Raw genomic sequence first — 24,956 nt, 5'->3', positions numbered from 1 at the left:
AACTTCTAACTTGTTAAAAGTAGAAAATAATTTTAAAATTCTAAATAATTTTCTAAAAAAATTTCCTTTCACTTCCAATGAGCTTTACTCATAGGTAAGAAATAAAATGAGAACCCTGGTCTGGGAGGATCCCACATGCTGCGGAGCAACTAGGCCCGTGAGCCACAACTACTGAGCCTGCGCATCTGGAGCCTGTGCTCCACAACAAGAGAGGCCATGATAGAGGCCTGCGCACCGCGATGAAGAGTGGCCCCCACTTGCCACAACTAGAGAAGGCCCTCGCACAGAAATGAAGACCCAACACAGCAAAAATAAATAAATTAATTAATAAAAAAAAAAAAAAAAAAAAAGAAATAAAATGAGAGAGAACTTTAGTACTGATTTTGAGGCTTATTCTTATTGGTTACCAATTACGGGAGGAATACTTTAACTCTCTACACATACATTCCAAACAACTTTTTCTTATTATATACAGTAATATTCTTACTGTGGGAAAATAACTAACAAATACAGATCAGAAAGTAAATAAATTCCCCATAATCTTATCATCAACAATTTGGATACCTTCTTCCAGACTTTTTTTTTCAATGTACACATAAACAGATTCAAAGAGTAGTATTTTTCCTTACTATACACTGAATGATTTTAAAAAACACACTGGATTATTAAAAAAGAAAGAAAGAAAAATGAAAGGACTATGTGAAATAAAGAGATCATTGACTATATACCCTTTTAGGATGGGAAGAATACCTATGTGTCTTAAACTGCCTTCAAAACATCCTCTCTTTTTTTAAAATAAACTTGTGACATATAATAAAATAATATTTGGGAAAGCAGAATACACTGTTCCATTGCTATCAAGTGGGAAAAGTCCTCCAAAGTCAAATTATTTTTATCAGTTAATTTCCTGATAATTTATGTGATGGTTACAGATAACTAAAAGCAAGCCATGCTGGATATTTGTCGATTGTTATAAATAATTTTGAAAAAAAACATGGTAGAGAAGACTTGAGTGAAAGCATGTTTAAAAGTAACTTAAGGATTGTCTGAAAAAAGCTGGATGTGTTGTAATGCTGTTCTCAAAAACAAAGAGATCACTTTTGGGCTAATTTAAAATTAACTATACAATTTAATTTCAGGTTGCTTAGTTTCTCATCATTTCCTACTCAAATGAAGCTTCCACGTTACCAAAACCATGTTAACTAATATTCTGAACGAAAAACAATAGAAAATAGTAAAATATTAAATCATCTTATATTCTGCCCCAGGAAAACAGGAAGTTTAGTAATATAATAGACTTGAAGGATCAGAAGATAACTGTTATAAAGCAAAAACTGAGTTTCTGAAGAGTCAGTTATTTACGCTAATTCCATTCTTACAACAGAAACAAGTTTGAATACTTTATCTTTAAAAAGAGATGCAAATGAAATCTGAAGGTAATAAGTTCCAAGCCATGGTTTTTTCTACAACGAACAAAAGGCAAGTTTCAGAACACTCAGAGACTCTGACACTCTCGCCTGTATCTACCTTGCCCAACTACTACCATGCTGATGTGACAACATCAGCTAAATCTGTGAATCTTTAAGGAAGGTTATTGAATGACTTAAGGCTATTTTCATTACCTTACCATATGATTGGGCTATGTCATTTTGATTAGAAACCAAAACTTCCTGTCATTTTCAAAAAAATTTTATTTTCTCAATATGTCATTTTTGCCAATATACACAATGAAGTGTATTATGACTGCAGTTTCTTAATCTCTCTGAAGTTCAGTTTCCTTATCTGTAAATGTAGATTTCACCTAACAGGGTTGCTATAAATAATGTATTTAAAGCACATAACACAGTACATGACACATGATAAACAATACAGAGTACTATTTAATTGCAAAGAATGTGTTGTCAATATTAATTCATAACGACTATCTATTTTCTTTCACTACTAATAAGATGTTCTTTAGCTCTTCCTAAGTAGAAAACAGTTACCGTATTCAGAAGAACAATTACTTATGGGTTCTTTCCACTGCATTATGTAAGAAGTAAGAGCTGCTAATGTTCTCCTTCTTCATGAAATGCATACTATTTTTCCCATGATAAAACTGTTCTATCAAATAAAGTTCTTTCAAAGGTGGCCGTCCCATTTCTAGGAAATGAATTGTTTCTTAATTATTTGGCCTAAAAGATGATGTCATGGATGTCACAAGGAGAAAAATACTTTCTGATATAAATGTCTTTTAACATTCTCTAGCATAAAAGTTTTTATTAAAGTTCTAGGGAAAATGCTAATCACACATGAAAAATAAAAAGCTGACAATGCATATACAGATAATACATTTAATACATATTCTTTAGTTTTCAGATAACTCCTGATATCTCAACTGAAATAAACCTTTTTCTGGATACCAACCTGTTTGTGGGTTGATCAGAATACTGCCAGGTGGTATGCCTGTCGCTTCCAAGGGAAGCAAAAAGAAGCTAGTGCTAGGAGATGCGACTTGCCCATTTAGGCCACCATCAAAGGAAAGAGAACTATGAGTGCTGACAGTTGGATAGACGACAGGTGCGCCATGAGAAGACTGGCTGAGAGCTGTACCTGGAAGAGGCTGCTGGATGTGAGAGAGAGAGCCCGTAGATGACCCTACACTACCAGAAGACTCAGAACCTAGGGGAGGAGTAATGAAAAAGAGGGAATTTTTTAAACCTCATATAAAAATGCAGGTTTTAAATATGTAACAATAAAATTCACATTGCATAACATGCAGTTAACACATAAAAGCATGAACTATTTTTGACTTACTGTACAATTTTGCTTCCCCTCCCCACCAAGAACAGGTTTAATACAGCAAAACTGATCACATAAGTTGCCAGAGAAGTCATAGCCAAAGCATGCAACTAAAGCAAGTCTATAATACTGGGTTGGCCAAAAGATTCGTTCGGTTTTTTTCTGTAAGATGGCTCTAGTAGCACTTAGTTGTCTTTAACTTCATTTGAAACAAATTTGTTAGACTGTATGCGACAGCTGCAGTTAAAAAAGACTTACCAAAATTGGTGAATTTTTGTATAGCCATTTTAATATTGAAGATGGAAGAAAATAGCAACATTTTCGGCATATTATGCTTTATTATTTCAAGAAAGGTAAAAACACAACTGAGATGCAAAAAAGAGATTTGTGCCATGTATGGAGAAGGTGCTGCGACTGATTGAACATGTCAAAAGTGGTTTGCAAAGTTTCGTGCTGGATATTTCCTGCTGGACGATGCTCCACAGACGAGCAGACTAGTTGAAGTTAGCGATCAAACTGAGACGTTAACTGAGAACAATCAACGTTATACTACACGGGAGAAAGGTGACATACTCAAAATACCCAAATCAAGCACTGAGAATCATTTGCACCAGCTTGGTTATGTGAATCGCTTTGAAGTTTGGGTTCCACGTAAGTTAAGTGAAAAAAACCTTCTCAACTGTATTTCTACATGAAATTCTCTACTGAAACATAATGAAATCGTTCCGTTTTTTTTTTTTTTTCTTTTGCGGTAGGGGGGCCTCTCACTGTTGTGGCCTCTCCCGTTGCGGAGCACAGGCTCCGGACGCGCAGGCTCAGCGGCCATGGCTCACGGGCCCAGCCGCTCCGCGGCATGTGGGATCTTCCCGGACCGGGGCACGAACCCGCATCCCCTGCATCGGGCAGGCGGACTCTCAACCACTGCGCCACCAAGGAAGCCCCGAAATCGTTCAGTTTTTAAAACACATTGTGACGGGCGATGAAAAGTGGATACTGCAAGATAATGTGGAATGGAAGAGAACGTGGGGCAAGCGAAATGAACCACCAACCACACCAAAGGCCGCTCTTCATCCAAAGAAGGTGATGTTGTGTAAATGGTGGGATTGGAAGGGGGTCCTCTATTATGAGCTCCTTCTGGAAAACCAAATGATTCACTCCAAGAAGTACTGCTCCCAGTTAGACCAACTGAAAGCAGCACTCGACGAAAAGCGTCCGGAATTAGTCAACAGAAAACACATAATCTTCCATCAAGGTAACGCAAGATGGCATGTTTCTTTGATGACCAGGAAAAAACTGTTACAACTTGGCTGGGAAGTTCTGATTCATCCGCCGTATTCACCAGACATTGCACCTTTGGATTTCCATTTATTTCAGTCTTTACAAAATTCTCCTAATGGAAAAAAATTTCAATTCTCTGGAATACTGTAAAAGGCACCTGGAACAGTTCTTTGCTCAAAAAGATAAAAAGTTTTGGGAAGATGGAATTATGAAGTTGCCTGAAAAATGGCAGAAGGCAATGGAACAAAATGGTGAATATGTTGTTCAATAAAGTTCTTGGTGAATATGAAAAATGTGTTTTTTATTTTTACTTAAAGACCGAAGGCACTATTTGGCCAACCCAATAACATCAGCCACAGACAGCCACAAAAAACGCATTACCCAAATTCCCAAAAGGACAAAGTTATGTATATTTTTACCTTTTAGATTAACACCTAGGAATATACAGATTATAATTTTTCCCCCAGGACAAAGAACTTAGCACAGCCAAATGCCCAAAACCTCTTATATCAGAAACCCCTTATCTATAAGAACACAGAAAGATTAAGAGTAGTGTAGGAAATAACAAAAATGATAATTCTCTATCAAGAGAAACAACTGTCAGGTTTCACTGCAGACTTTCATTTTCAGCTCGTAATCATAGCATCTTCCTGTAACGTAAAGTCAACTTTCAATTTTTTATCATAGCAAGGGACAAAGGTAGAATAAAAATATTCCAAGTACTTATATTAGCATCAGCTTAAAATTTATTTCTCACTGTACTTAATAAGCTAATTTGATAATTTATTTTTAACTGCTTTCCCACCTCTAATCTACTTAATTTTCTATTATACAGAGACTGAAGAAGTCACTGACTTTCAGTATAATGGCTTAAGGCAGACAATGAGACAATGAAAGAAAGGAAAAGATTTTGATGATGTAAATAGTTAATTAGGTTTTGAATAACAGAATGGACTCTGGGATGGAGAATTCATTTTTAATGAATGACATAAACAAATATGACACACTATAGAGATTGCCTCGGAAGGATAACTTCTATTTTAAGTTGTGCCAAAAAAGACTATCTCTAAGAACTATATGAAAAAAAAATTTTTCCTAAAAAAAGAATTAAATATTTATTTTCATCTCTGAAGATAATATAGATTATAAATAGTACATGTTCTAAAAATGTTTTAGGGACTTCCCTGGTGGTCTAGAGGTTGAGAATATGTCTTGCAATGCAGGGTCACTGGTTTGATCCCTGGTCAGGGAACTAAAATCCCACATGCTGCTGGGCAACTCGGCCCGTGCGCTGCAACTACTGAGCCTGCGCACCCTGGAGCCTGCGCACCGCAACGAAAGATCCCCTGTGCCATAACTAAGACTCGATGCAGCAAAAAAATATAAATAAATAAAAATGTTTTAATTTGGCTGTGTGTGTAAATGACTTTCTCACGACACATGAGTACTTTATTTTCCTGTTATGATGACACGATGACTAAGTGACCGTTTATCAAATAAATGCATATTTGGTACATATGCATATTTCTTATATTCATAAAATTTACTATCTTTAGCAAGAGTCTATCATATACACTAAGACATTTTAAATATCCACATTATAAGTTAAAAAGATGACAAGTGCAATTCACAAACCTTAAGAATTTAAAGTACTGAATTACAGTCAGAGATGAGAAAAATTTACTGTCACCTTCAAATTTACACCTCTCCCTTCAATTGTTATCTGTGTAAAACCATATATCTAGGCTTTACCTGAAAGGATAAAGAGCCATTTCTGCTGATTTTCATGCTTATTTTGGGATACAAATAAAGATCCATGAGGATCCTAAAAGAGACGTGAACTTTAGTATCGAAGCCAGTGAAAGTGAAAAGAGAAATATGCTAGGAGCCTAAAAGTTACATAATCTAAAAGCAAAGAAGCTAGTAGAATGAGAATGTTATTGAAATTTCTACTTATCCATAATTACATTGTATTATATTTCTTTAGTTTTTAAATTCCTCAAAAACTTCTCAGCAATTTTATGTTTTTTTGGAATGGCAAATGAACTTTATCATGAAATGCACTCAATAATATTATAGTATTAGCTGAAAATGCAATCAGTGTTAACTAATCCTAGGTAAGGAAAGATGCCTTCTGTAAATCTCTCTCACACAGAGAATAAATCCTAATATCAGTAAACGTGTTACCTCTTAAGTACTTTGGAGGTGCTCAATGTACGGCTGGTAGGAATCCTATATTTTAGGATAATTACAGAAGCCACATGATGAATAAAGAGCTAAGACAACATTAGGGAAACTAATGTTTTGACTGCACAGTTCTAGACAGATATTTATACCTGTTTTTGAAAGCCTGCCTATGCTTTTGCTGCTTCCAGAACTATCACCTCTTGTCAGAACTGAAATTCCACTGAAGCTGCTGGCTTTGGTTACAGCAGGCTTGAAGTTTCGGAGAGAGCTGTCTGAATCTGTGCTGCTCCAGGGTCGGGGTTCAGAGTACTTCAACTCGTTCTCAGTGCTGCTTTGATGGCTATTTGTTGATCTCCCTGAAGAATCTTTATTAACTCTGTAATTTAGAAATAAAACTTTGAAAAGCTAATAGAGACAAAAAGGAAAATTATTAAAAAATGCTTTAAATATTCAATACTGTGTACTGCATGAAAACATGCTTCCAATACCTAAATATCTGGCGCCTCTGCTGGGTGCTACTAGCATCCTCGTCTTGGATTCTGTTGGCATTTTCATAAAATATTTTTATTTTTATTTTTTATTTTTTTTAAACATTTTTATTTTTATTAGCATCAGTGAGACACTTGGCAAAACAAATGTTAAAAAGCCCCTTACCTTTTGTCAATAATATAATTCTCTTGGGAACACAGGGACTAGAAAGAAAGAACAGATATAAAAAGTTGAGCATTTGTCAGATAATGCCACCTGGAAACTAATGATGACAACACAAATCGTGTTATAATTTTAAAAAAGTAGTTACCCTCACCCCTCAAATCAAACATGGTGATAAGTTACAAAAATAAATGACAATGAAAAATTATTTTGGCTTGGAGATACGATGCTTATTTTTAACAGATATACATTTTTGAAGCCATTCATTTTTGTGTACAAAGTAACTTGAAATTCAAATATTTAACAAGTGAACCCATTTTCACTATTACATATTCGAAGTATACACCTGTCTGTAGATTCCACCTCCTTCACTCAACAAATATTTTGATCATCTGTGCTTTGGCAGTAGCTGTAGCAGTGAACAATCAGCTACGCCTCAATGTAGCTTACAGCCAAAATCCTCCAGTGCTATTAACCTAACTCAGGCAACCATCTGTTTTGCATCTTGTATTATTACAACCGTCTTCTAGTTTTCCAGCTACCAGTTTTGCTCTTTTCATCTAATTTAAACAGCAGAAGCCATAGCTATCTCTCTAAAGTATCAATCTGATCACGCCTGTTCCCTCCTTAGTAGCCCCCTTCGTTCTAGCACAGGGGTCCGCAAACTACAGTCAGCTACCTGTTTTTGTAAATACAGATTCATCGGAACACAGCCATGTCCATTCATTCGTGTATTGTCTATGGATACTTTCATATTAAAATGGCAGATGTGAGTTGTTGCAATAAAGACTATATAGCTTGAAAAGCCTAAAATACTCATTATCTGTCCCATTATAGAAAAAGTTTACTGACCCCTGCTCTAGCTAAAAGCCCCAACCTCCTTAACTAGCTTTCAGGAGCAAGTCCCCTGCTTCCTGCTTATTTCTCCAATTGAAACGTCCCTCAATTCTTGTCACCTAGGCTACAGTCCAGGTACTCTGAATCTCTCAATTCCTCATGTGTCAAGTTCTCCTTTATCTCTGGCTCTCTGAAGATGTTGACCCTGGACACGGAATACTTCACTCCTTCAGTTCTTCTCTTGGAAGCTAACTCTCCCTCTCACTCCTCAATTCTGGTTTGTGGTGCTTCTCTGCTGTGTTCCCTATATTACCTTCATGTTTCTATACAAATCACACACCATATTGTCATTATCTGAATACTCATCATGGGTAAAGACCTCATCCATCTCACAAACTAGAGAGAGAAATAGATCTAGGTTAGGCTCTGAGTTCAGAAGACATGGGCTGAAATCCCAACTCTGTCATTTTCTAGCTGGATGATCCTTGTCTATTTTACTTAGTTTCCTGAAGCCTCAGTTTACTTATCTATAAAATAAAAACAGTGATAGTATCTACCATATATAGGGTTGTTTAGGAGATAAATTAATGTAAATGTCCATGGATATGTTCTCCAGTGCCCAGCACAGCACCTACTATACATGATCAATAAGATTTGTTGAATATTATAAAGTTTTAACTGACAGTCTAGATTTTAACGTCATTTACTTTTTTTTTTTTTTTTCATACAGAGCTAACTTCTATCTCTGGCGGTATTAAGACAAATTACATATATTCTTATATCCTTGACTAGTATCCAGTACTGCACAGAGCAGGTGCTTAACAGATATTGGTAAAACCAAACAGATTCTCCCTTGAATATATGCGTAAAATAATCAGCCACTTAAAAGATCTCTTCCAGGACTTCCCTGGTGGTCCAATGGTTAAGACTCTAAGTTCCCAAAGCAGGGGGTGTGGGTTGGATCCCGGGCCAGGAAACTAAGATCCCACAGGCCGCACAGAGCAGCCAAAAAACAACAACAACAACAACAAAGATCTCTTCCATATAATCACTTATAAAGTGGAAAACAAATATTAATCTGAAAAATCAATTAGCTGTATTTTAAAAGAAGAAAAAGTTATTTATCAAGAAAAGTCCACTAACAAGTAGGATTTAGAGTACATGATTTTGTAGACAGTGACCAATGTTCTAAAAATCTCAACTTGTGAGAAGTCTGGAAGAAAAAAAAATTACATAAACTATATACTCAGTCTATTATACTACTCCTTAGTCGATCTGCTTTCAACTTTTCAAAAGTTTATACAACTGGTGCAAAGTAGTATTTTATAAACTACTAAATCATTAACATGAACAAGACAGACTGCAGTATTTCTACAGGGGTGACTTTATATGTAACAAATATAGTTAGAAGTATATGTGATCAATAGATTGAGGGAGGAGTGAACCCCTATAATGCAATTAGCATATATTTACACATGAAGATCTAAATATAAGTTAGAACATACATCTTGGGAAAATATTCGGTCTCTAGCTCTCTGGTACTCTTCTTCTCTTTCTTCTATAGATTTGCTTCTTCTGTCATCTTTCAAACGTATTCTCATCTGAAGCAAAGAGAACAATTAATCTTGGGAAAATGGTCTGCTGGTGTAAGTCCAGCACCCATAAAAATGCTCTAATCATGCTAGGTTACCTGGTTATCATCTTTGTCAAAGCTAGAGTTATCTCTCTTGAGGATATATCGTTTCTGAAAGTCTTCACCTTTATCATCCTTAATATGTTCATTAAATTTCTGATCAGGTCTAAAAAAAAAAGCAAAAACCAAGGGAACAAAAAAGATAATACAAAATATTTACAGAAAAGTTAAATATAATGTTTTATGGAAGGTGATAAATATAAGTTATCACTCACTAGTGCCATTAATAGATACTTATGTTATCTCAATTACTCCTCAAAACAATCTTATGAGAAAATATTAACTACCCCATGTCATGACTGAAAGGCTGTATGAAATACATTGTGGGCTCTGGAATTTGACTGCTAAGGTTCAAATACTCAGCTTTAACATTTAGTTGCTTAGGACTTACACAAATTACTTATTAACCTTTATTTTCCCTAGTTTCCTCATCTGTAAATAGGAATTACAGTGTACCTACTTCATAAGGCTGTTGTGAAGATGAAATGAATTAATAGATGACCAGCACTTAAAACAGTAAACACTCAGTAGAAGTTTGTTATTATTATAAATATTACTGGGCCTCCCTGGTGGCGCAGTGGTTGAGAGTCCGCCTGCCGATGCAGGGGATACGGGTTCGTGCCCCGGTCTGGGAGGATCCCATATGCCGCGGAGCGGCTGGGCCCGTGAGCCATGGCTGCTGAGCCTGCGCATCCGGAGCCTGTGCTCCGCAACGGGAGAGGCCACAACAGTGAGAGGCCCGCGTACCACAAAAAAAAAAAATAAATAAAAAAAATAAATATTACTGAGAAAACTGAGGTTCAAATGGCTAAAGCAAGGGTCCAAGGTCAAAGGGCAAGTACATGACTGAGCCATACTTGGAGCCCTGTATGTAAGACTCAGAGCCTGTATATCATCTTTGCATTGCCTCCTCTAAATCTAAGAAACAATTCTGGGACAAAGAAAAAAGTATAGCACAGTATTTTATGTTACATTCCTATAGTACCTGGTTTGGTGTTAATCAAATATTTTGTGGCTGAATTTATTAATAAAGCTTAAGAGACTACTTCAAAATGCAATAAAGTTACCAAGAATTCATAATTACAGCAGGGTACATCTTTGTTTTATATTAATTGAAATAGGTTAAAAAGAGAAGTTCTTTTTTGAAGGTTAATGTTACAACCTAAAGTAATGATTATGAACTCTTAACAACATATTTTATGGCTGATTGGCCGGTCTTTCCTCTATGGAAATGTTGCAAGTTCTGCTGAGATCCAGAAGACAGACATAAGGTTGTTGCCCTTGAAAAATTACAATTATATAAAACTTCACTTTCTGAAATGTACTCTCAGCTTCAACAAATTAATCCATTCAACACTCTTGAGACGTAATACCATCCTATTATAAAACTGAAATATGTGATATATAAAAAATATATTTAGAGGAAATAAAGGCTAATTGAACCCCTAAGCAATTTTTTTAACATATACTTTAAATATATATTATGTAGTCACATAATGTATTATGAATACCCTAAATAAATTTCTAAACCTAATAAACCTGAGTAATGACATTTTCAGCAAACTTGACCAGATATTTCATTATATGTAGTAATCAAGTAACACTTCTGAATATTTGTTTTAACCTAGTGAATTTTTAGTAAAGTACTGTATCCACCTCCTGTCAAATGATGCAAAAGATTTTTTAAAATAAGTTTATTTATTTTGTTTATTTACTTTTGGCTGTATTGGGTCTTCGTTGCTGCGTGCGGGCTTTCTCTAGTTGCGGCGAACGGGGCCTACTCTTAGTTGTGGTGCAGTGGCTTCTCTTGTTGCGGAGCACGGGCTCTAGGCGCACGGGCTTCAGTAGTTGCGGCTCGCGGGCTCTAGAGCTCAGGCTCACTAGTTGTGGCGCACGGACTTAGTTGCTCCGCGGCATGTGGGATCTTCCTGGACCAGGGCTCGAACCCATGTCCCCTGCATCGGCAGGTGGATTCTTAACCACCGCGTCACCAGGGAAGCCCGATGCAAAAGATTTTAAAATGAGAACTATGGGGGCTTCCCTGGTGGCGCAGTGGTTGAGAGTCCGCCTGCCGATGCAGGGGACACGGGTTCGTGCCCCGGTCTGGGAGGATCCCACATGCCGCGGAGCGGCTGGACCCGTGAGCCATGGCTGCTGAGCCTGCATGTCCGGAGCCTGTGCTCCGCAACGGGAGAGGCCACAACAGTGAGAGGCCCGCGTACCGCAAAACGAAAAAAAAATAAATAAATAAAAAATGAGAATTATGTAAGTAAGCTGAAGAAATCTATATTTTAAAATATACTTAGATAAGTGAAACAGAGCACATCTCCACATAAAGTGATACAGAGAACTAAAGAGAAAAATAAAAAGTAAAAAGATTTCATGACCAAACTGATAAGAAAAAGATTGCTTTCTTTAGGAATTTGAAGGATTATCTATGTAGTTCTGACAATGGCAGTATGTTGTTATTTATTTGTCCATGATTGCCCCATTTACTTATATCAACTATTTCTGTAGCTGTTCAAAATCACATTTTCTTATTGAAGGAATTTGTACTTGGGTGAAAAAAGAGATGGTTATACCAATATGAACTATAAGATTTAACCAAGAGCCTGGCAACTTTTCTAAGAGCAGCTGGATCCCCACACCAAACAGCATTAGCAGGCATTTCAGCTAACCTTAAGACTGTCTTACCTCTGTCTTTTATAGATGCCTGAATTTACTGCCCTGCAATCGCCAACTTCCCGCTCCAATGAGACACCCCAGTGGACACCGGGTTGTTGACATCCACAACACCACTGGTTCAAGGCTGGAGCGGGTAATCTGCCTATGAGGAAAAGGCAAGTTTGTTTTTATTCATTGTGGAGCAGATCTCTAAGGTTTTCTGATTTACATCCTTCTTCATATTCCAGAAGAAATAAAATAAGAATACAGTGTAACTTCAATGATCTGAAATGTCTAGTAATAATTACGCTATTGATCCGTTCTTCTTTAAGTACATCATAAACATCTGTGTTTAGCTAAACTTTTCATTATCTGGATAAAGAGAACCTTGACATCACTTGCAGCATTCAAATAACTGAGGTTACACTGTATTGAAAACCTTAGAGAGTCACCAGTCGAAATGTTAGTCAAAATGCCTGCTAATGTACACATGCTTGGGCATCCAGCAGCTCTGAGTAATGTTGAAAGGTACTGGTTAAATGAAGTAGAGTTCTGTTCACCTTAAGTCCAGCTCATATGTTATGGTTACTATCCCACTTTAGCCATCATATAACTAACTAGGAAAAAGCTAAAAGATGAGGATATTTTCAAAAGACTGAAAGACAGGCACAGGAAAATTAAATAAGATTCCCATTTGCAGGTAAAATTTAATCCCCCCGAAAATATGGGCTCCTTTTCAAAGACATCTGTCTTCATTAATTTAATTTTAGTTGTAGTAACAATCATTTAAAAATACCAGCTTCCACCAATATATCTATTTAGTTGACAAAATACTATTTGAAATGGAAGAAAACCAACTTAGTCAAGCAAACAATATGACAGCTACAAGGGTAAAGGCCATTATAACAAAAAGGAAATAAATGAATTTATTTATTCATTTGTTTATAAACCGTGCAAACTGAAGGGTTCATAATAGACAGAACCCTGAGAAGTCTAGCTTCAAGGAAGGAAGAAAAACAATGAACTGAAAAGCATTATTTATGGCACCTGAAGCTGTCTGCTGCTCATTATCACAGATCCACTGCCGCCACATATGAAATTAATATAGAAAATTCTTTTGATAGGAAACCACCGCGAAGTATAATGTTAGCTGAACTCAACTGCATTAGCTTCACAAATAGGCCTCTGCATTGGGCCTTCTGCTCCCATCAGCACTGATTATCTATTTCACCATACTACACAGGTATCACTTTTTAAAGCAAATGATTCCTCTTAACTCCTTAAAATTTCTTCCTCAGTCAATTACACATAGCCCAGAAGGGTACAAAACATTATGGATGATACTGGATTAACCAGTAAGTCCTGAGATTTGTGGAAGAAAAGGAGCAAAAACAAACGTGGAAAAGACAGTAAACTGATAGAAAATTAATTAAATGTAAGGGTGTTAAAGTTTGCTCTCTCCTTTCTTTTAAATTTGCCTGAGGTTGGCCACAGGTATCTAAATTATATTAATTTAAAAATCCGTAAGAGAATGATTATTAAACATTACTGATATTATGACCTTTGAGGGTTTTTTTAAACCCATCCTCATTCATCTGTCTTATTTCAGTCCAGACTGGTGCATTTTACATCTTGTGAGTTAAATCTACTTTTTGGTCCTGTCACATAAGGTTGTCACAAAGCTGAATTAGGCTGAATTAAGCTGAATTAGGCTGCTAAAACATGTGGAAAACCTGAGATAAAAGGTGCTACAGAAAGATAAAGTAGTATCACACACATAGATAATATATAACTACATTTCTTGATACTTACATTCTTGTATTGCTAGTTTTGTTTACTATGACAGACTTCCCACTCTGATCAACATTGTGGTCTAATCCAAAGTAAGCAGCGACTCTGTGTAATAGCATCCTATGGTAAGATGTCATTGGGGGGAATTTTTTACGTGGAGACCTAAAAGTAGAAGAAAAACTAATTTAGTAAATCTTGAAGAACTGTGATGACAATTTATTTTCTTGTTAAAGGTTAGGACTTACTCATTATTACCAATGAAATCTAAAATTTCTTGTTCCAATTTCAACAGCATCATTCTGTCCCTGAAACAAAATATGAAAACTCTTATATGTAAAATTTAACACTGACCTAATCATATCATAAATGTTGAATTTACAGGGCTATTTTTTTTGGGGGGGGTAAAAACCTGTATATTGAAGAACATCACAAGCTTGATGCTAGAATGTTTACATGCTTTCTAAAAAAAAGTCATAGTTTAAAAGAAAGATTACTTTTTAAAATTTTATGGAAAATTTCACACATACACAAATGTAGAGAGAATATCATCCAATTTCAACAATTATCATCATGTGGCCATTCTTAAAACAGATATATCTTGATCTGCTAAATATTACTATATTAGATTCTGTTCTGCAAATGTATGGATTATAACAGCATATTAGTCCTTACTTCCTTACTCAATAAAGCTAAGAGGTAGCAGGAAAACAGACATCTTTAGTTAGGCTTATGACTTTGGTATCATCCTGAACTCCACAGAAACAGTACTCTAAAGAACATGCAATGCCAGTAACAACGGGAATACTCCTAGGGGAATCCAATGCTAGTCTATAAATGGAACTATAGCAGAGAAGTATGAACTATATTACTAACTCTAATTCAGAAGGAGAGGACTTTTCAAATCATTCTGAAAATCACTATTATATATTTCTAAGACTTTGGGAATTTTTCCCACAAAAAATCAAAATGAACCAAAGACCTCCAACATGTAAAATAAATAGGGAACACCTGCATGTGTTCCTTTAGACCACTAGGGTCCTATTTAGCACACTTACAAAATAAGTTACTGGTACCACTCCCTTTCAAAGGACCTCCTTGCTCACACACCAAGAACATGGCTCAAGAGAGTATTCCTGTGCTCACTGTAAATGTCATGCGCATGCGGGAAAAACAAAACAAAACAGGAACAAAAAAAAAAAAAACCCTCAAAGAACCTTAAAGCTAGAAGTAGCTTTACAGATCATTCAGTTCTGTTCCTAAAATTTTGTAGATCAAGAAAACTAGGCCAAGAGGTTAATGTTTCCCTCCCAAATAAACACTATATAGTAGATCCCTCTCAAATTTTAAAAGGAAACAGTGCCCCCTGCTTAAGTTGCCCGAAAGTCTATACATCAGCTCTGAGTTTGATCTTCTCTCTATATTGTGGAAGAAGTCTTATAAAAAACTGAGTAATATTAACCATACATATTTTTATATCAGTTGAAAAAAATCAAGAGAATAACATGCTTATGTGGTGATTTCAAACCCAAAGCTGAAAATAGGATTACATTTTAACTCAAATTCTAGCAACATTCAATTTTGCCCCTAAACCTGTTTCTCCTTTAGTATTCTGCATTATCAGCAAGTGGCACTACCTTTCACTTGGCATATTGTACTAGAAGCATTTTTGGCCCATTACTGTGCTTTCTAAAATCCTCCTATGTAGTTAATTACTATTGCAAAATTTATCTATCTTCAATCTATTTTTCTTCTATTTCTACTGCCACTACCCTGGATCCAAGCAATCAGGATCTCTGACTTGACTACTGTAATAGTAGTGTATTATCTCTCTGTATCTTCCCTTGTTCCCTCCTAATCTGTTTTACCTGGAGCATCCATAACAATCTTTGAGAAACACACATGTGAGCACAAGTCATGGCCTTGGTTAAATATTTATCACGGGTTTCTCACTGCTCATAGGTTATAATTGAACACCTGTAATGTGGCCTAAAAGGTGGGCATGATCTGGTCTTCATCTATCTCTTTAGCTTCTTTTCCTGCCCCTTACTCACAAAACTCTTACCATTTTAGCTTATCCCTGTAATTGCCAAGCTGGTTCCTTGAACAAGCTGTTTCCTTTGCCTAGGACAGCTTCTTATATTCTTTCTTAGAACCTGTTTCTTTCATACCTTTAATAGCGTTTATCACAATTACCATTATATAGTTACGTGGACTATAGAGAGGAGCTCAACAAATGTATTTGTGTGGAATAAATTAATCAGATTATTTCATCCATGTCTTTTAATATTTTTTTCCTTAAAATTTTGGGGGAGGATGGGAAATTTTTACTTCATAAGGTTTTCCCCAAAAAAGGACTTATTTACTTAACTATAAGACCCTCTTTTCTTCTAATTTTTTGGGGGTCAATTTGTCTTGAGATGATATAATTTTCAGTAACTTTCCTAATGTATTTTATATACTTGTTGCAGGGGAAAAAAAAAGGAATCTGAGGCAGGCAACTTATTCAGCATTCATGAAACAGTGCATTTAAACTCGTTTCCTCTGTTTGAGCTCAACAGCAGGCCTAAGATATGTGAAATGTTCTTCAGTGAATGAACTGGCATTGAAAACAAATTTCCGTTGTCTCCATGAAAGTAAACAAAATCTAACGATTTTACTAGCTATTGATACAAATTCAGGTTTTTATTTTTTTTTCCTTTCGCATGTAGATCTATGGATTGCAGAGAATTTTCTATTATTACCTGGGCCATTTATTTAAATAAATTCCCGTGCTTAGTTTACGAAATTTTCAGTTAGTAAAAAGTAGAACTTGTTAGGAAAACAGCTTTCCTAAGTTCTCAAGATTTACACTTCCTGCCTGTATCATATAGCTATGTATGTATATGATACATGTATGTATGTATATGATACTATGTATGTATATGTACATGATATATCTATAGCTTGGTCCGAGGTTCCAAATTTTCAAATCTGAAATCAAGGTTAGATATTTTGGTAATGGCCATAAGTTAAAAATTAATAATCCTTTATAGAAGTATTACATACATCAAACTAACAGATCCACAAATTCCTTTGCTTAAGGCATAAGGTTTATTAGCGCATGAACCTAAAAGTAGGCACACATTGAACTTATCATATAACCTTTAAAAATAGACCAGTAAATGCTGTCTATTTATTAAAGAAATAATAAAAACAAAGATCTCAATGAAACTGACCAGTAAACTACTACCTAAAGTGAAAATGAAGGGGCAAGAATCTTTTAGTTACCAGTGTTCTAGTCATTATACCAGAACTGACTTTAGAGAAAGCGTGTGCAGCTGGTATACAAGTGGCAAATAAAAAAGAAGAAAGCAACAATGCTTCCATCTGACCACCCGCTTCCCAATGTTCCACATGACCTGGGTCAAATATCTGCAACAAGCAAGAAATAAGATGATTTAAACATTACCTCCAGTAAAGGTAATTTTAGAAAATATTTCAAACACAGCAATTGTACAATATTCCCCAGAACAATACAGTTTACTTTTACAATATCCATTCTCAGGATTTATCCATGGGGCTGCTCCCCTCCATTAGCGATGTAATATAGTTGCCTATATTGTCCATGTTTCTTTAGTACACTGTGGAATTTACACAAAATGGGTATAAAATCAATACAAAAACAGGTATAAAAACCGTGTGAGTGAGTGTAATCTCTATCTTGGACAACTTCAGGTTCCCGGGTTCTAATCTAGTAATGACTAGTTATTATAGTTTTCCGATAATATTTCTTGAAACAGGAATTCCAGATAAACTGTTATTTAACACCTGAGGTTAAGTTTATTCATTGGGATGAGAACAAGATAAAAGATTAATGATCTGAAGAAAAAATTTGAAATAAAACGTTAGCTAAATATTAGTATCACTAAAAGTGAATCTGCTTAACATTTAGAAGAAATCTCTGAGCAACATTCAATCTTGAAAGCTCTAATGGAAATTTGCCAGACTTATTACTAATTTTGTGCCACGTATATCTGGCAATTAATTGTGTGTTTCATTGAGAGAACACTGAGCCATCAATTAGGCAAATTTTGTTTCTCACAAAATTTAACATTAGCTACAACTTTCTAATCCACACTGACATTAGTAATAACTTATTCATTAGCCATTACATGAATGATTCACCTATATATTTATTCAAATAAAAATGCATACACAGAAGGATTAAAGTTGTAATACAAGCTACACAACATGGATGAACCTTGAAAATATTATGCTAAGTGAATGAAGCCAATCACGAAAGACCACATACATATGATTTCATTCACATGAGATATCCAAAACAAGGAAATCTGTAGAGACAAACTAGATTAGGGTTCAGGGCATAGAGAGGTGATAGCAAAAGGGTTCAGGGTTTCTTTCTGGGGTGATGAAAAAGTTCTAAAATTGATTGTAGTGATGGTTGCACGTATCTGTGAATATACTAAAAACCATTAAATTGTACACTTTAAAAACATGTATGCAGATAACTTTAAAACTTTTTCATTTGTAGAGGAAAACAAGAGAATTGCACAAAATAAAAATATTTTGGAACGTATAAATATAGATTTCTATCTTTGTCCCTATTGATGTCTCTCCTACAGGTTCAGAAGAAAGAAAACTTCTGCCTGTTTAAGATCCCATCTTGTTTTACACAAACTAGCTATGTATTTTCTACCATGCTCCCATTCCTTAATCTATTGAGTTCTAGTTTCCACCATCCTACCGCAAGTGAAATGGTTTGTTAAAACAGCCAACAACTTCCTAGTTCCTCCATCTAATGGATTGTTTCATTTTACCTTTCACAATACTGTCGCCAATTGGCTGACTTCTAATACAAGCGTTCTCATGATTCTTTTGCAATCTTTAACACCCATGGTCTCTTCCTTCACATCTACCCTTAACACGTTGTCTTTCCACAGAATTTTGTCCTTGTCATTTATTACATCTCCCTGGGTAAACTCATACAAAGCAAGAGTCACCTCTACTGAAGACTGATGGCTGCCGATAACAGCAGCCAGGCTCATTTACCTGAAAACCAGAGCCTTTTAACTGCCGACACACTTCATCTCACTGTGGCTTTCCATCAGGCACCTCAAACTATACTTATTTATAACAGAACATACTCCATTCAGGCTTGCCCTTATTTACTTCCCCTGTTAATGGGACTAGCTGTCAGTCCAGCCAGAAATCTAGCAGCTGTTCTGCTCTGCTCCAACGTGCCACTACTCTTCCATATCCAAATAATTACCAAGTCCTGCCACAGTACTTCTGAGATGTCTTTTGAACGTGTCCTCTCCTCTCTATTCTTCTCTATGTTCGTCAACCCACAGTCCTTGCTTATGATCTTGGCCCCTCACCAACAAAGTAATCTTTCTAAAACATAAATCTCATTATAGCATCACCCTTTTGAAAATTCTGTCATGACTCCTCAATGTAGCATGCCATACTCAGTATTTCTCAAATGATGAACTACTGGCATCTCAAGTAAGACTATTTTTCGTCGATCATTGCATCCCTAGTTTACCAGTAGCACTCCTTACTCATTCACCACCCCAGTGTGTTGGTACTATCCTAGGTTGAGGACAACTGCATAATCTGCCTTCATTCCTCAACAATGCCCTCTGCCTCATTTTCTAGAATCACTTGCCACATGCCTCCCTGTTAGAGCCAGAGTGTACAATCTTGTCTTTGCTTGGATATGCCACCTCTATCTCGTATGACCGTGCCCTGGCGATGCTCTTGTCTCCCTCGTGCTGCTCATGTTCCAGTTTAAAGCACTCTGAATTCAAGACTCAGCTCAGGAATTATCTTTTCAGTGAAGCCTTCCCATATCCTTTCAGAGGTTGGGATCCCCTCCCTGTGCTTTTAAAGCACCCTGAAAAACTTCTTTTACAACATCTATTCTATTTTAATTACATATCGTGGGGTTTTTTTTCTAGCACACAGACAGTGACTATTTTAGGGCCAGAGATTATATTTTGCTCATCTTAATATCTACAATGTTTAGCACAATGCTTAGCACATGATATATACCCAAGAAATGCCTGTTCAATGGACTAATGAATTCATCTTTCAGTTGGGACCACTGAGGAATAAGTTTGCAGAGCTGACTGTCTTCTTCCTCACCTCACACTTATACATCTTCAGCCCATACTACAAGGAGACCACTTTTCATTTTGGTTGGACCCCTTTTGGGGTTTATGTTAAATGTAAAATAGGAAATCAAGATGGTACTGAAACAATAAATCCTGAATGAAATTAAAGGTGTATCTTGAAGCAAGACATGAGATAAGGTTCAATGATACTAAAGAGCGTTGTTTGTTTTCTTTCATGTGCACCTACCCAATAAACTGAAGATTTCACGAATTTTTACTACCACTCTGGGAAGCTAACATCTGGAGAAGGGGTTCTTAACCTTCAAGTCTTCTACCCCATGAACATGTTGGTCAGATATTTTGTGGATAAACCTCTCTGTGGGGAGACTGCCTCACTGGGGTTGTGACCTGCCAAAAAGCTGAATCTATTTATCTAGTACCTTGGCAAAACAAAGGACTTCACTATTAGTTAAAGTTGTGACTCAAATAAGCACCTTAAAAATCTTTGGGTTGGAGGTTTATAAACTAAGCAAGAACAAACAAAAATTCTGCATTCAATTAAGTCCAAAAAACTTGTTATAAGTGAATACACTAAGTTATCTGGTTGAGTGCTTTATCACGAGGTATATTTCTCTCTCTCCTATTTCATGATTAATGATAACTCTTCATCTCAATTAAGAGTCAAAATAGCTTGGTGATTCTGTATTTCCCCAAATTTCTACAGAGTATGAATTATCTTTATATCATGGTGATATATATAATGCAAAAAGATATTTATACATGTGCATATAGAGGCCAACAACATCTTAGCCCTAAGAAACTAAAATGTTTCTGGTGTACTTTAAATATTTTAATCTTATTCTAACTCAGTAATGAAAACATATATAACAAAATTATGGTACTCTAGAAGCAATGTAAACCTTATAAATTTAATTTTTACCTGGGATTGTTTTTTAATGTATTTACTAAAAATTCATGTAGATCTATGCCAGTTGAATCAGTGTATTCTTGACTGGAATCTAAAAAACAACAACACAAAAACCCAGTATAAAGTTGTTTGAAACAAATCCCTTTCCCTTTACACATGATGTATATTAAAATAAAATGAGATGCCCCACATTGAAAAAAAACTGACAAAGTAGGAAAATGGAATTTATGATGAATTCAGATGACCACAATTTTGCTACTCCCATATAATGAGCATGACATGGATTTACGTAACTGTATGTCTATGTACATTCTTAAAAAAATTTATCTCTCAAATGTGCCAGTTTAATTTGTTCTGAATTCTTAAAGATCCTTTTATATACTCACCACAATCCTCATATTCAAAAATGTCTCAAGCAAAAAATCAGAATGATTTAGACAATTAACTACATTTGAAGCAAATTGAGTCTGCTTAGTTCAGTTACAAATATAAGTGCAGGCAATAATTTGGAGATAGGCAGGAACTGTAACTCTGAAAGAATATTTAATTAGATTTGATCGGGTCTATCACAAAAAGCTCGCTTTCAAAATGTTTCTTTACAACATTCATGTTTATTTCTTCCCCTTAAATGTAATACCCTTATGCTGTTTATAAAACTGGTCAACATAATTGGGTCTATAAATTAAAAAAGCATTTTTATAGACTTGTAATGATATATGACGAAGTCCCTTAAAATTTATTATAAAAGACAAACATTCTAGGTTTCCAAGAATATTCTTACTGGATACTGAACATTTTGGCATCAGCTCTCTGTATCATAAGGAATTTAAAAATCTATATATTTTTAGTGGAATCAGTAGTCAAATTATAGTGATTCCATTATTTCAATACAAGAGACAGACCAATAAGTGATCATGACAGTTATCTTCCTTGGTGACTTTTGCATGTGTTGCAGTTTTTTGGCTAAAGCATCTTACTGATGTTCCGAACTGCCTTATGCCATTTTGCCCAGAACAGTATCATCCCTTTGGTCTGTTCAAGATCATTTTTAATAGAAATACACTATGTAAAATTATTCAAGGGGTAAAGGATGGAATTATCGACAGTAAAACTAAAATTTTGTTTAAAAAACACAGAAATAAATTGCAAACCTCTTGATAACATTTTTCTGGGCAACTTATCACTGGCTTTTTCTTTTTCTGCTTCATCTTTTGAGGGCTTCTCCTCTTTTTCAAATGATTGTGTTAACTGGATCTGAATTTTCTCCTGTTGGAAGGTAAAATCAGTTATTAAGTGAAAATATAAAGTGATTCAGTTAATACCTCACATTTGTATTTTTTGGAGTAATATAAAATTGTATGGAGAAAAAGATTTTTATTTTATCCAATTAGATTCGTCAAACTAGAATACAACTTAAGATATTTTTACCGTTTTAATCAACTCTTGATAAAAAATGTTAAAATTAAGGCTTTGAGTTGAATTTATCAATTGAAACATATCCTGAAAATTATCTTAGAGAAAATAAATGTTTTTTTAAGAATAGTTTAAATGAATCTACTTGTAAAACCCTTGGAGGACAGAACAAAGGTCTTTTTAACCTATTTTTTTTTGCAATGGAGATGCCACGGTCAAGCAAAAGTATGACAATTATCATCAATCATGACAATAGGAACATATGAGAGTCAGGTCAACACTTATCAAAAAATACTTTGAGTGTCCATTATAAATTCATATTTCTTCATTTTCTTTCCATATAAAACTGTAAATAAAAACTTTCCAAAACCAAATCCCCCACTTTGGTTATTTCCTATTTGAGCCTACTATCACTGTTCCTCCTTCAATCACCACAAAGTTGTTTTAGAAAGATTTCAAACAAAATTGTTTTCCTTAGTGATATGATGTAATATTTACTTGTAAAGTAACCATATTCTCTAAGACTGAAAAGGAGAACTATGTCTACATTTTATTTTTGAAACAATGTCATTATATGCAATTTCAGAACCCAAAGGAATTACTGGAAATTAATTCATATAGCTCAAATAGATAAAAATCACATAGCTCTGTTTATTCAGGCAAACTTATAAAGAAAGGCAGACTAACTTCCAGACCATTTCTACTAAAGATAAAGGTACAATCTATTTGCAGGCTAAATTACTGTATACAGTTGTTCTTTAGAGATGAAAAATATTAATCAATTACTTCGCTTTTCTAGGAGAGGGTTGGTGGTGACGGTAGGCGCGATAAGTCAATATTGAAGAAGATATAAATTTCAGGATTCTTAAACTTGCAGCCACCAAGATTTCTATTGCACATTTTCTCCCCACATAATTTTTTTCAAAATAGTATTTGGCAGAAGAATTTCAGATCAAATACATACATATTTTTTCCTATGCGGTTCTGACTGCTATTTTCATCTTTTTTCAACTCTGCTTCCCATTCCATCCCAGTTCAAAGTTGTGCTCAGGATATAGGACAAAAGCTATGCACTGGCAATTTCCACTAAAATAATGAACACCTGCTTTAAGTCCTCCTTTGTCTTGTTTGCCAAACCACACACGTTAATCAATGTCATACGTTCATCAACCAGTCATTTTTCTCATTATGACTCATTTCCTAATCCACTTTCCTCATTCTTTTTTAACTGTAAAATAGATATTTAAAAATGAATCCCAGAACTATGTTTCAGAAGTAGAATATTTAGAAGTTCTCCTGACTTACAGCTTCTCTATTGCTGTTACTCTAGGATAATCTATAAAATCCAGGTTGGAAGAAAAGATTTCACATTTAGAACTTCACTAAAAGGCACTTATAATGACTATCAGATTTCATTTCCAAATTCTCTTTCTAAAGTCACATATTTTAATTACAGATATTAAACTATTTATCAAGATGAACTGTATTTAAAAATCCAGTATGCATAATGTACTGAGGCTTGTCTTCAGTTGGTACTGAGCCCTTGTTTTCAGTAGCAAATAAACAAGACATATTTTAAATGCCTAAGTCCTTACACACGAACTCTCCTGACTATAAATAACTCAAATGAGAGCAATATCTCCATAGGTAGCTGTAATTCCTTTACTCTTCACTTTGTAATTGACATCATTTATTGAGGTCACTTCCCTCTCATTAGCTCTCATCAGACACAAATGACATCTCTCTTTAATTGCCTCTCAACCTTTTGAAAAATGAGTTTTATTCCAGATTAATTCCTCAAAAATCACATTCTGAAGCAAGCATTATTAGTTGGAAAGTATCTCTGCCATCAAGGATTAGATACTAGTACATTTTACAAGAAATAACTTTATTTTCCAATTCCCAGTCAGGTGCAATTTAGTTAACTCAAGACTGGGAAAAAGACTTTCTATTAAAAAGAATATCTTTTGTTCAGAGAGGGTAATAATAGGTTATTATCTCAAAAGAAAAAGTTAACTGTATCCAAGAGAAATTGAGAAAGACTATATTACGTGGAGTAACTGAACTCTGGCATAACCACCTTATTCATTATCCAAATGCTGTAACTCAGCTGTTTTGAACAATATATACATTAATATACAACATATACTTCTTATATTAATTTTTTCTCATAAATTTTCACTAGACAAATTTATGCAGTACTGTAAGAACCCTCTCTCCCCACTTCTGCCTCCCACAATAATTTTTCAGATAGGTGAAATGTACCAAATAAAACCAAAGATCATGTTTGTTACAGTTTTTCTCAAAAAAGGCACCTTTTCTGGACTAACAGTCTTATGAATGCCTGACCCTTCTCATTTCCTCTATCTCCTTCGATAATTGTTCCATGAGGCTAAGATGGTGTAACATTTTGGTCAACAAAACGAAGAAGTTAATTTTCAAAAAACATTACATTGCCAACTGCTCCACCCTGAACAGGTGCATTCTTTACTCTGAATGTACAGAAGAACTTTTAAAAATCAAAAGTAAATTTTGAACCCTATGTTGCTTGACACTTGAACAAATTTCAAAGGAACCTGATATTAAGTGCATTGACAATAAATAATCTATCAAAAAA

General features: G+C 35.1%; 1 protein-coding gene across 2 annotated transcripts in view; it reads right to left on the bottom strand.

Moving 5' to 3' along the window:
• R3HDM1 (R3H domain containing 1) overlaps positions 1-24,956 on the bottom strand; it is a gene marked incomplete at its 3' end in the record, with an annotated part of 110,574 nt that overhangs the window by 65,202 nt on the left and 20,416 nt on the right. For both annotated transcript variants that reach the window (XM_079710526.1, XM_079710525.1), the window contains 10 exons: positions 22,078-22,192; positions 20,939-21,017; positions 14,128-14,187; positions 13,904-14,044; positions 9,425-9,533; positions 9,240-9,335; positions 6,901-6,938; positions 6,735-6,785; positions 6,396-6,622; positions 2,407-2,661 (listed from right to left, as the gene is read on the bottom strand). In XM_079710526.1, the coding sequence (XP_079566652.1) occupies positions 2,407-2,661; positions 6,396-6,622; positions 6,735-6,785; positions 6,901-6,938; positions 9,240-9,335; positions 9,425-9,533; positions 13,904-14,044; positions 14,128-14,187; positions 20,939-21,017; positions 22,078-22,192 (1,171 nt within the window). The remainder of the gene's footprint in view (positions 1-2,406; positions 2,662-6,395; positions 6,623-6,734; positions 6,786-6,900; positions 6,939-9,239; positions 9,336-9,424; positions 9,534-13,903; positions 14,045-14,127; positions 14,188-20,938; positions 21,018-22,077; positions 22,193-24,956) is intronic.

Source organism: Hyperoodon ampullatus, assembly GCF_949752795.1.
Source record: "Hyperoodon ampullatus genome assembly, chromosome: 8".
NCBI lineage: Eukaryota > Metazoa > Chordata > Mammalia > Artiodactyla > Ziphiidae > Hyperoodon > Hyperoodon ampullatus.
This window is presented reverse-complemented; position numbering and strand designations above follow the sequence as displayed.